General features: G+C 46.0%; 1 protein-coding gene across 1 annotated transcript; it reads left to right on the forward strand.

Annotated features, from left to right (window-relative positions):
* The first annotated feature begins 4,681 nt into the window (after positions 1-4,681).
* C1QL3 (complement C1q like 3) lies at positions 4,682-11,866 on the forward strand. The gene is made up of 2 exons (XM_084511455.1): positions 4,682-5,975; positions 8,987-11,866. The coding sequence occupies exons 1-2, from the start codon at positions 5,388-5,390 to the stop codon at positions 9,164-9,166; spliced, it is 768 nt and encodes a 255-aa protein (XP_084367581.1). The 5' UTR covers positions 4,682-5,387; the 3' UTR covers positions 9,167-11,866.
* The last annotated feature ends 20 nt before the right edge of the window (positions 11,867-11,886 follow it).

The following is an 11,886-nucleotide window of genomic DNA, read 5'->3' on the forward strand; positions in this document are numbered from 1 at the left end:
ATTGCTCGGGGGCTGTCCCATCGTGCTGTGGCTCTTGGCGACCTCTTTAGAAGCTGAGGGAGAGATCCTCGGCAAAGCACAGCCTGGCGCTTGGCGGGGTGACAGATCAGAGGAAGGGTCTCAGCAGGTACAGCTCTACCTAGACACCGTGGAGCTGACCTCGGGTAACAAGCACAGCTCTTGCGGCTATATTCTGTCACCAATGCAAGAGCCATCAACCGAGCAGGTGCCAGCGGCACTGGGAAAGAGGTACAAGTATCACTACCAGAAGGTACTGACCTTACACTTTGTGTGCATCACTACAACCACATATTCTCCCCCTTAGGGAATGGGGAGGGAAGAAGGGAGCCAGAAGACAAAGACAGAGGCAAGCTCGTGGGCACACGTGTGCAAGGAGGAGAGGAGAAACCTGCCAGAACAGCCTTTTACATCTGCAACGGGTGGATTAGTCTCTGGAATAAACAAGGGCACATGCAGTCATGAAGATCTTTCGTGGTTAATTGCTGTTGTTTATGTTAGCAATTACCAAGTGTCATATGTGATTATTTTACATCCTTAAAATTGGTCAGTTAAATGTGTAATCTTTATCTCTCTGTGTGCTTAAGGCTTATTTTTACTTCCACGGTAGTTTTTATATCTGCAGTAATTCAGCAGTCAAAACATGAGTTGGGTACAGATCTTTCCATTTTAATTCCTCCACCCTCCCCTCCAGTAACCAGTCATGTCTGACTGATCTTTTCAGATTAAAAACTAAAAAGGAAAAGATGTGGAATTTATTTGCAAATTCTCCTTGTTGAGCCCTGTCACTTTAGTGACAGCCCTCCCTGAATTCCCCCCTTATTTGGATTTGAAAAGTGCTTGTAACCCTTTTGAGACCAAACACATTTTCTTTGAGTCATTCTCCTGTTTGATTTCAGGGTCAGAGACTGCTCGTCCTGGTGCTATCAAAGGGCATTATTAATTGTGAAAAAAAACTTAATCTACATTATTTTCAATCACATATACACACGCACAAGAGGCTTAAATCCTTGAATAGCAGAGAACATCTTGTTGAAAGACTCCATACGTTCCCAATGACAGGTAAAAGCTTCCAAATCATCAAAATAATTAGCAAAACATTTTTAAATTTGTACACAGAAACTGAGTTTCCCTGAATGAGTATGAAATCCTTAAATTTGTGAGGGAAGCCAGTGGGCAACCTCCATCACTATAAATGCAGACTTTCTTCAGTGCTGATGGAAACAAATTTCTGGGAGAGCTCTGTTCATGCTGCGTGTACCCGAAAGGGGAACGGGAGCCTCTCCAAGACCTATGGCATGAAATATTATCAAGATGGGTGCACAGAACTGAAATAGGAACAGGAATGGCTTAGGATAGCAGCAATGGCATTTTGACTGCTCGTCATGGCACCTTTGAGCCATCTATACTGATATGAATATTTCCCCCACCTATATCATGACTTTATCTTGTAGCATTGAACCCGACTGCCTGTTGGAGTGAGTGCACGTTGCTCTTTGGCCACACCACAGATGAATTTGGCCACTGAATTTACCCAGGTTGAAATGCTGACCTTCACATACATGGTTCAACCAGCATTTCTAAAGATACAGCATAGCAATGCCTGAGGGGAATTCAAAATGCTTGTCTAAACCAATTTTTAAAGAGTTAAAATATAGACAAAAGCCAAACAGATGCAGCTAGGAGTGAGCAGAAGCCAGGTGGAACTTGGCAGGACATTTTTGCAGTCCTTTGTTTGGCACATGCCTTGCTCTGTCTCACTCCTGCTTGCTGGAGCTGGTGAAGGGCTGCCCTTTCTTACAGACTTTTTTTTTTCCAGGCTAACCCTTTGGATTTAGCACCGCAAGCAGAAGGAGCCATTTTGTGTCAGGCAACTGCGTAACTTCTTGTTCGGTTTTCTCCAATTTTTCCCTATCCTAATGCCGAGGCAACAACACGTGCTTTCTCTTTCTCGCACACGCAAGTGGAATTAACATGCATGTTACGCTCTGACATCTTTGAGGCTCCGTATGAACACCAACTAATTAGTCAGTAGGGGAAAGAGCTGTGGGCAGGCTGTTTCAGATGGCAGAAGCTGCAGGGAATGCAGCTTACACGCTGACTGCGGGGCTGAATGTGTAAAGGCCCCAAGAGAGCAGGGAGGTAAGCAAACAGGCGGAAGGGCTAGGGCAAGGTGCAAAGAAATGTAGTGCTGATCACCGCAGCAGCCAGCCTGGGTGTAATGGCGTTGTTGGGAATGGGCTGGCAGTCTTGGTTTTTAGCATGGAGAGGAGATTGCATTATAACATAAATGGTACCCAGGCCTTAATTACAGTGACTTGATACTATGGCAAGCCACTTCAGGAAAACTAAAGTCCCACAGTGAAAAGACATTTCCACATTTTCCTTAACTTTGTTCTAAAGTACTGAGACCTCCAGTGCGTAACTTTTCAGCCCATTGGTTTTCTGTTCTTGGTTTCCTTGGAAAAAATATTTTTCCTTGAGATGTAAGGATGCTCTGGTAACTAAAGCACTGGTCTAGCACTCACCATCCCAGGCTGTGTTCCTGGCTAACACATGGTCTTTGTGGACAGCTCTGCACAGGGGCTCACCCTGTGCTCTCTGTTCTGCTTGCTTACACCGTGATTTCTGTGGCTGGCTCATGGGCCTTCTCTGAGAGAAAGTCTGCAAGTCTTGAGTGAATGAGCACAGAGACTCCTGGCAATCTGCAAGAGGATAAAACTGAGCAGTAAGAAGGTAGGCAGGACCTTGCATTAAGAAGCAGGCTTATCCTAGCTGGAGTAAGGGTACGCTCAGCAAACCAGTGCCCAGGTGCCACCCAGAGTCACCACGGCTTGACAGAGCACGATGGGTTTGTGTCTCTTTGAGGACAGGAGAAGAATTGCTGCCTCCCCAGTATGTCACACGGCCGTTGCAGTGGAGGTTTACGCACGTCCTGATGTCATGAAAACCTCCCCGGTTCGAGATGACTAAACACAGCACCCCAAGGGCCCAGCTCCAGCCTGAGACTGACCTGTCTCTCCCAGCACAGCTTTTTTGCTTCCTGGAAGGACAAAAGAGCGGTGTTGAAAGCCCTCTCCTGTGGGGTGAAGAGAGCGATGAGATATAAATATAATCCTCCAAATGTGCTCAGCTGCCTTCCTGGGTCTTGAGCGGCAGCCCTTTGCTAAGGGAACGGGCGAGCTTGTGTCAGTACCAGATAAAGAATCTTTTAAAGACAGAACATTAAAGAAAAAAAAATAATAAAGAAAGAAAAAGGGTGGGTGGGGGGAGATATTTACGAACGTGTGAAATGGAAGCTTTATCAGGAGTTTTGTGGGGAGATAAGGAGCTGGGCTGGCCCATCTCTGCACAGTGCGGACACACTCACTGCCTTTGAGTCTCTCAGGAAAGAGCAAAAGGAGCTGCTGACATTTCTGCTTAAAAGGAAGAATCAATGAATCTTTGTTTCCCACTGCCTGCTTGTTTGACCTTATTGTGTTGTGGAATAGAAAAGAAAGAAAAGAGAACGGGTAAGGGGAGAGGGGATTCGTGCTAATAAAATCCAAGACAAGATCACAGCCCTCTGATCATCACTGGAGATGCTATTATTTGGTTGCTGTCCTATTTGCTGCCATTGCTCATTTCGGATTCCTGCCTTGCTGTAATAAGTCACACTCTTTCCAGCCATCATCCCTGTATTGACAGGCAAATGTCACCCACGTTTGATTGACGTCCATTGCTCCTGAATACAGAAGTATGATTTAGGAATCAATTCTGTTTGTTTATTTAAACAGCTCTTTGTGTACCTTGTGTATTTGTGAGCAGGACAAGTTGCTTAATATTTTCTCCGGAGAAATGCCACTAATATTGCACATTCACCTTCCTACCCTGTCACAGAGGTGCCCACCAGCTCTTGGGGGAGGAGAAACCTTTCACCAAAGGAAGAAAAAAAAAAAAAAAAAAGACTCAACAAAACACTTTGCTGCCGTGAAGTTAAGCCGGTGAGATGCTTTCTCTCAGGTCCAGGCATCTGTTGATCTGCAGATGCCCCACGCTTTCCTTCGGCTTCTGAACGAAAGGGAACTCTTTGCCTTGTGTCACTTTGTTAGCAAAGCAGTGGCTGGCTGTAACACCGGGAAACACTGCAGCCGGTTATGAGCATGCCACTTTCACTTCATGAACAGAAACTTTGCATTGATAATTGTAATTGGGGAGGGGGGACGAGGGAGACCCAAAACTGTGAGAGATGCTGATGTCTGCTACCGCGCGTGGTGGGAGGCATATTGTCAAATAACTTCCACTTGGACACTCAGTAACTGTAAAGCATCCCCGCGTTTACAGTGATATTTCCCAGCGAGTGCTAACATGGCAGGGTGGCCTCGGGGATGCGTTAAGCAGGAGGTGGATTGACCTTTTAATTCTCGATCGGTGACCTGAAGGGTGCCCAGAGGCTGCTAAGCAGATCTCTTCCTTTCGGTCTAGCTCCAGAAAGAGCTGTCATCAGGCGATGCAGCTAGCGAGTGAGCCTCACGATTTCACTGCTCATCCGTTCACGGAGGGAGGAGGGGGGGGGGGACCGGGGAGGGGAGAGAGAAGGGAGGGGGGGAGGAAAAAAAAATATATATTTCCCACACTGCCAGAGTAATGCCAAACTCTCTGTGAGTGGGAAGAGCAGAGCAGATGCTGGAATGAGATGCCAAAGCAGCTCCCCTTTCCCCTGCGCTTTTGGGTGCCTATAAATTGCTCCAGCGCGCTCGTCAGCCTCCTCCTCTCCTGGCAGGTGGCACCCGGGCAGGATCCCGCTCGGCTCCGGCTCCGGCTCCGGCAGCGCTCGGCGGTGCGGGCTCTCGGCAGCAGCAGCAGCAGCAGCAGCAGCGGGGCTGAGCCCCATCACCTCTGCGGGGAGAGAGGAGGGAGAGAGCAGAGAGCGGGGCGACCGCGGCAGGCAAGTCCCGGGGAAAGTTGACTCGGACTGACTGGCACAGCGTGCGGAGAGAGGAGGAAAAAAAAAGAGAGGAGAAAAAAAAAAAAAAAAAAAAAAAAGTCGATCGCCAGCGGGAGCATAAAAGTGAGGGCGGCCGGCGAGCAGGCAGCTCTCCTTCCTTCCTTCCCTCTGTCCGTCCATCCGTCCGTCCGTCCATCCCTCCTCCATCCATCCCTCCTCCTGCCCCCCCGGGCCCTCCGGGTGCCCCGCAGCCGCCTCCGCGGCGCAGCCCCCCCCCCAGGGGAGCCGGGCTCTCTAGGGCTCGGCTTTTTTTCGGCTCTGAGGAGGTCCCCGCTCAACCAGCAAGATTTTGTCCAAAAGCAGGCAAGAGGATCGCCCTGCGCTGAGCCGGCTGGTGGGCAGCAGGCGGCGGCTGATCGCGGCCGGCGCGCTGGGGGTGGTGATGGTGCTGCTGCTGGTGGTCCTCATCCCCGTGCTGGTCAGCTCGGCCGGCACCTCGGCGCACTACGAGATGCTGGGCACCTGCCGCATGGTCTGCGACCCCTACGGCGGCACCAAGGCGCCCAGCACGGCGGCCACGCCCGACCGCGGCCTCATGCAGTCCCTGCCCACCTTCATCCAGGGCCCCAAGGGGGAGGCCGGCCGGCCGGGCAAAGCCGGGCCCCGAGGGCCCCCGGGGGAACCGGGGCCGCCAGGGCCGGTGGGGCCGCCGGGGGAGAAGGGCGAGCCGGGCCGGCAGGGGCTGCCCGGCCCCCCCGGGGCACCGGGGCTGAACGCGGCGGGGGCCATCAGCGCCGCCACCTACAGCACCGTGCCCAAAATCGCCTTCTACGCCGGCCTGAAGCGGCAGCACGAGGGCTACGAGGTGCTCAAGTTCGACGACGTGGTCACCAACCTGGGCAACCACTACGACCCCACCACCGGCAAGTTCACCTGCTCCATCCCCGGCATCTACTTCTTCACCTACCATGTGCTCATGAGGGGAGGCGACGGCACCAGCATGTGGGCAGATCTCTGCAAGAACAACCAGGTGGGAGCCGGCAGGGGACGGGGGGGCTCGGGGAGCCCCGAGGGGACGGGGAGCAGGCGGGGAGCGGTACCCGGGCAGGGCCGGGCAGGGCCAGGGGAGCCGAGCGGAGCCCCCCGCTGCCAGCAGCCCCCGGCTCCGGGACGGCTCCTGCGGGCGGTGGCTCCTCACAGGGAGCCGGGAACGGAGTTAACGAGGGCAGCGGCTAATTCAATTAGGAAATGTCTGCTGTAAATACTACGGGAGCAGGGAAACGAAGTGCCCCGTGGTATATTCACTCCCAGGTGAAGGCAGTCCCGTCCATCGCGGGGATACCGTTTTACCGGCAATTAAGACATTAATTTTTTTTTTTTTTGGTCCCTATTTATAACGCGTTTTAAGGTGTTTGCTTTCCCCAGACCTGCTACTTTTTTAAAAAATAAAATATTAAACGGAGCCTGGAGTCTAAGCGCCCCCAAGTACAACCGCTCCCGGTACCAGACATCAGACAAATTAAACCGATTCAAGGGGAAAAAATACAAAAGGGGAGGGTTTCTAGGCATGTACGTGTGCATTTTTATGCTAGGATAAATACTTAGGTAAATAAAATTGTCTGAAATCGACAGCTCGGATGCGGCAGCGCTGCCTTTTGGTTACGGTCCGTGCCCGGGACGCGAGCCCCGCGTGGTGTGTGGGGAAGCTCGCAAGTTTTGCAAAAAAATCGCTTAAACGGCGCCTGACGGGGCTGACACTGTAAAGTCGGTGTTTTCCAACAAAGCAAAAGCCGTCGGCAAGCGGGAGCCGTGGAGGCAAACACAGCAATTCCCACGCAGTGCCTCCGAGGGATCCCGAGGTCCCCGGTGCTAACACATCGCCCGCTGCCTGCCGGCTCCCCGGGCGTCCCGGCGCAGCGCTGGGAGGCAGCAACATACATGTCTATGCTGCCTGAGTGCTTTAATTTCCAGATAGATACACTGACACAGCGGCACGCTGAGAAGTCATCTGAGACCTTTCTGCCAGGCTTTAAGAGGAAAAAATTATGCTGCCTCACCCACCGAGGTGAAATACTTGAAAACAGCATGCTGGGGTTTGCAGGACGTTTGTCACCACTCGCATACCTGCACTTTACTTTCCAGGCTTTTGAATCCAGGGTGCCTTTTCTCCCCCTTCAGCCACTGTCTCAGGTCTTACAATGAAATGTCCATTATATTCAGTGTCCATACGCTGACCTCCTCACGACAGTCACAAACACGGTTTGAATTCGCTTTTACTATCCACAGCAGTACAAAATTTTAGAGAAATCCACTAAGCAGCATTTAATTATGGTCTGCGTGGAAACTAGGAAAGTAATTTAAACCATTTATTTTTGCCAACACGCAAGATAATGTCATTTGATGTGAAAGTTTGTCTCCTTCAGCTGTAGCCCTTTTACTCCTTTCCATTTTGCCCTTTCCATTTCTATTAGCACTACAGCCTCAGCCCACCTTATCTTCTTTGGAGGGCATTTCTAGGGTTAATGGCCCAGAGCCTTCAACTCCACCCTGCTAGTCATTAATCCAGACGAAATACCCTGTGCTTAGAATTGTTATTGCTAAAACACTAGCAAAATAGGTGCCCTCCGTAAACAATACCAGGAGATTCGGGATCAAGAAGTCCTGAAATAGATGTGGTTTATTATCATGCGATGCATCAGTTTAAATTTGCAGCCTGTCAAACCTCTGCAAGATTTTCAAGCCCTTCTCACTCATACAGGATGTGTAAAGAAATGTATAAATAATTTCCACCTACAGTGATGTTTAAGCTGCATAACACCACAAGATCCTCCATGGCAAAGACATCCCCCCCTGCCACCTTTTAACATTTCAATATTAATGTGAGGCCATATCACATGAAAGTTTAATTGGAAATTTATCATTTAAACTTTGAAAGGAATCTGTGGAAATTTGTGACTTATAGCCTATTTTTTCAATTCAGAACAGATAAAATCCCACATACAGTACGCCAAGTCATGCATTATTACTTAGTTCAGGTTTGCAGTGCCACTAAATCACTTACTGCTCTGTAACTACACCAGAACAAAGACAAGCAACAAGCAGATGATGTGATATAAATCTCATACAACTAAGTTTAAATATTTTAACAAACGGGGTCAAATTATATATAAATGATTTGGAGACTTACAATGCCACAGACTATTCCTTGCTGGAAACCAACATACATCCACTTCCAGTTTGCTACTAATGTCAGATTTAATCAGCTGTGGAATAGCAAGGGACAAAAAAAAAAAAAAAAAAAAAAAAAAAAAAAAAAAAAGCATATGTTTAAATGAAAGTTGCAAATGAAATTAGAAGTCCTCCATTGCTTGTAAATTCCAAGAGCTCTCAAAGTAAACAGCGACTCGCCCATGATTTTTCAAATATGCATCTTTTACACTACACAGAAATTAAATGTTTGTTTAATGAAATGTGGCATTAACAGCTTTTCCAAGCCCTGACTAGATTACCTTACCTGCCTGTGTGCATTGGAGCGAGCATGTGGGTGTGTGTTTTTTTTGTTCAGTTCTCTTTACAGCACGATACTATTAGCAGCATGACAATAAATCGCCTCTGGAAACACTCCAGCCTGGTACCAGTAGGGCCTCACTGTGGACCCTCACCAATGTCAATCAATTGTTCTGCTGAAATACAAGTCACGCCAGTGTAAAATGGGCACGCGACCACATTCGGTGCTCCCAACTCTAGCTCTTACTACACATGTATATAAAAAGGCACAAAATATTTACGGGATATAAAATATTAAGCAGTTTTGTATTGATCAGAGGACTGAGAAATAAGCAGGTTACTGCTGTAGTTTCAAATACTGTATTGCAGGAGAAAATTAGCAGTGCCCATAAGAAAAAACTACAATGAACATTATTAGATATTGAAAGCGTCAATGTGTGCATGCTGAATCAAATGGTGAGGCTATGCTTTAATTTCACCATGCAGGAAATATGACCAGAGTTTTATTAACCACTCCTTATGTATTTTATGTAGGTTCGAGCTAGTGCGATTGCTCAGGATGCTGATCAGAATTACGACTATGCCAGTAACAGCGTGGTTCTTCACTTGGAGCCCGGAGATGAAGTTTACATTAAATTAGACGGGGGAAAAGCACACGGAGGAAACAACAACAAATACAGCACATTTTCTGGATTTATTATTTATGCCGACTGATAACCAGTAAAAAGACCCACCAAACCAGTCCAAAAACAAAGCTCGCTCTTCTAAGCAATGGATTTGCGTGGCAAAAGTCAATGAAACAAGCACCCCAGCAGAGATCGACCACCGAACACCTCACTAGTGGGGAAAAAAGTCGAATGCTACCTGATGCACATCTGTACGACACAGAGAAACCTTATGTTAAAAAAAATTACTAAGCGAGTTAAACAGATGTGTGATCCACTACCGCCAAAGCAAATACTTCCTCATTGTTAGTGTCCATGTGAATGAAGTCCTACACAGGTCAAATTTTTATAGGAGAAAAAAATAAAAACAAACCACTAAAGACACTGAGCTACTTCTTCAGTGTATATGATACTTGGATGTGTTATGATCTTGCTGCTTTATCCATACTTCAGCTTTGGTTCTTGTGACTTACTCGCTAACAATGATGCTTAGAGTCCACTCATAGTGTGGTGAGGAATGATTTTACAATAAAAGGAAGAGGTAATCGAAATATACTTTCTCTCTCCAAAGGAATTGTTTGCCTTGTACTTTTCTTATTCTTCCACTTAAAACTAGAAAGTAATCAGCTTCAAGCCTTAACTCAATGTTCCTGCTTTGTAGGTTTACATTAGACTTTTAACATAAAGTCAAACCACCGGAGTTGTTTAAATTTTGTCTTCCCCTTAGCTATGTTCTAAAAGAAAAAGAGGGATAGAAGAAACACTTTTTTTTTTCTTTTCTGAAATATTTAACAGCTGACAAACTATTCTATTGGACCAAATCCCCAATTACACTGAAGCCAATGGCAAAACTCCCATTGATGTTAGTGGAAAGAGGATTTGGCTCTTCATTTGTAAACATGTGTAAATATATAGTTAGCCAGTTTTACAGGCCCATTCTTGATGGTTAGTTGTGTAAATATTTAGCAAGCCTAGCATCCACATCCTCAGACCAAGGTCAAATGTTTTCTTTGCAGCAATTAGTCTTCATTAGTCCTTCAACACTTAGACTGCACTTGGGTACAATTTGTAATAAAATAGTAATGACAGCATACTGCAGATGTTCAACTAGAATTTTGTAGGAATGGGTCAAAACCTTAGTTGTCTTCGGTGTCTTGTCTCACTGGAGTTGGTGAGATTACCCCCACAAAGGAGGAGTGGGAGATGTGACCTGAGGGAGAACGGTGGGACACGGACCTTTTCCGTGGTAGCTAGTCAGAGGTTTGTGGTAAGGCGTGCCTATGAAATGGACACAGATAAGCATACTACCAAAAATGAAAACACATATGCAAAGAAAGAAGCAGATATTTACTTGCAAAAAGAAGCGTGTATTAAAACCTATTTTTCTCATTCATATATATAGATATATATATATTAAGGCTCAAAGAAAGAAGTTTAATACGTATAAAGGATTAACGGCTTGGAGAATTAAACTAAACACAGGTACTATGAGTTACATAGTTATAAAAATGCTTTAAAATCTGTCATTCTACTAATAGCCACAGAATACGTGTCATCAGAAATCAGATTTATTATTTGCTTTGGTTTGGGGAGGGGAGGCTGTCTATTTCTCTCAGGTTCAAACTTGCAGGTTTCGATCTAAAAATTAAGCAAGGTCATTAACCAGCTCCTTAGCAGAGATGGTTAGGTTATTTTTAACATTTTGGCAAATTGAAGGTAACATTTGTATAAAGTGTTACAGAGTAATAGAGGCTACCCCTAACATTTCAATTTCATGCAATTTGCCACAAGCAACCTTGTCTAATCTACTAGGGGTACAAACAGATTTATCTGCACTAGAACGCCAAAAGTGTCTGCCATTGAGACAAAAAGCTCTTCAGTGCTGATTGCTCAATAAAAGACGGACAGAGATTTTAAGAATCTCTCAAAATCTCGTTTGAATGAGTGAAGCTTTTCTTAAACAGAACACGTTGCTCATTCTGTTTCTGTTTTTGAGTTGTCCAGCTTGAAAGATATGCTGAGGTAGTCTAGACTAAGAGGATCGCCAGTCTAACCCATTTAGGTTTTATAAAGGGACATAGTGCTGCAAGCTGCTTGTGTATTATCTCATCAGAATGGCTACGCTTCTAGTCTATAACAACGTGCCAAACTACATCTGCACATTGTAGTGATTGCTTTTGTTTTTTTTCTACTACTTTAATAACAGACGTGTAACTGCCCTCACGTCTGTTCAGGCCACAACTGCTTTCAATGCTTAGCCCACTCGCAGCAGTGTAGCTGGAGTTTGTCTGTGCAGCAGCAAACAGCAACGTGCCAAGCTAGAGATCATTTACAACTAACAACGCATATTTACTAAGGTATTTATTGGAAAAGGTCAATACTACAAGACATATAAGGTCAAATTTGAAGAAGCTTTCAAAATCAGACTACCATTGCTACTGGGTATGATTTTTTTTTTTTCTTTTAGATAAATCACTTGCCCTGGTTTAAAGTTAGACAAGAGGAAAGAACACACTTTATGTGAAAAACACATATAAGGCAAACATTTCTTCCTTTTTCATCATATCTTGATATACTGATTTGTAAAGACTTATATCACAACCTTTGTTATAACTATTGCAACTCATTAAAACCGTATTATGTAATATATTTTGCCTTTTGGTGTTGCATCCTTGCAAAAAGAAGCTGGTCTCTATTGCAGTTTCACATGATCACTGTGAGATTCCATCAATTCCCAATGAAAAACTAATCTGGTTAAAAAATAGACAT

This window comes from Aythya ferina (genome assembly GCF_964211825.1).
Source record: "Aythya ferina genome assembly, chromosome: 2".
Lineage (NCBI taxonomy): Eukaryota > Metazoa > Chordata > Aves > Anseriformes > Anatidae > Aythya > Aythya ferina.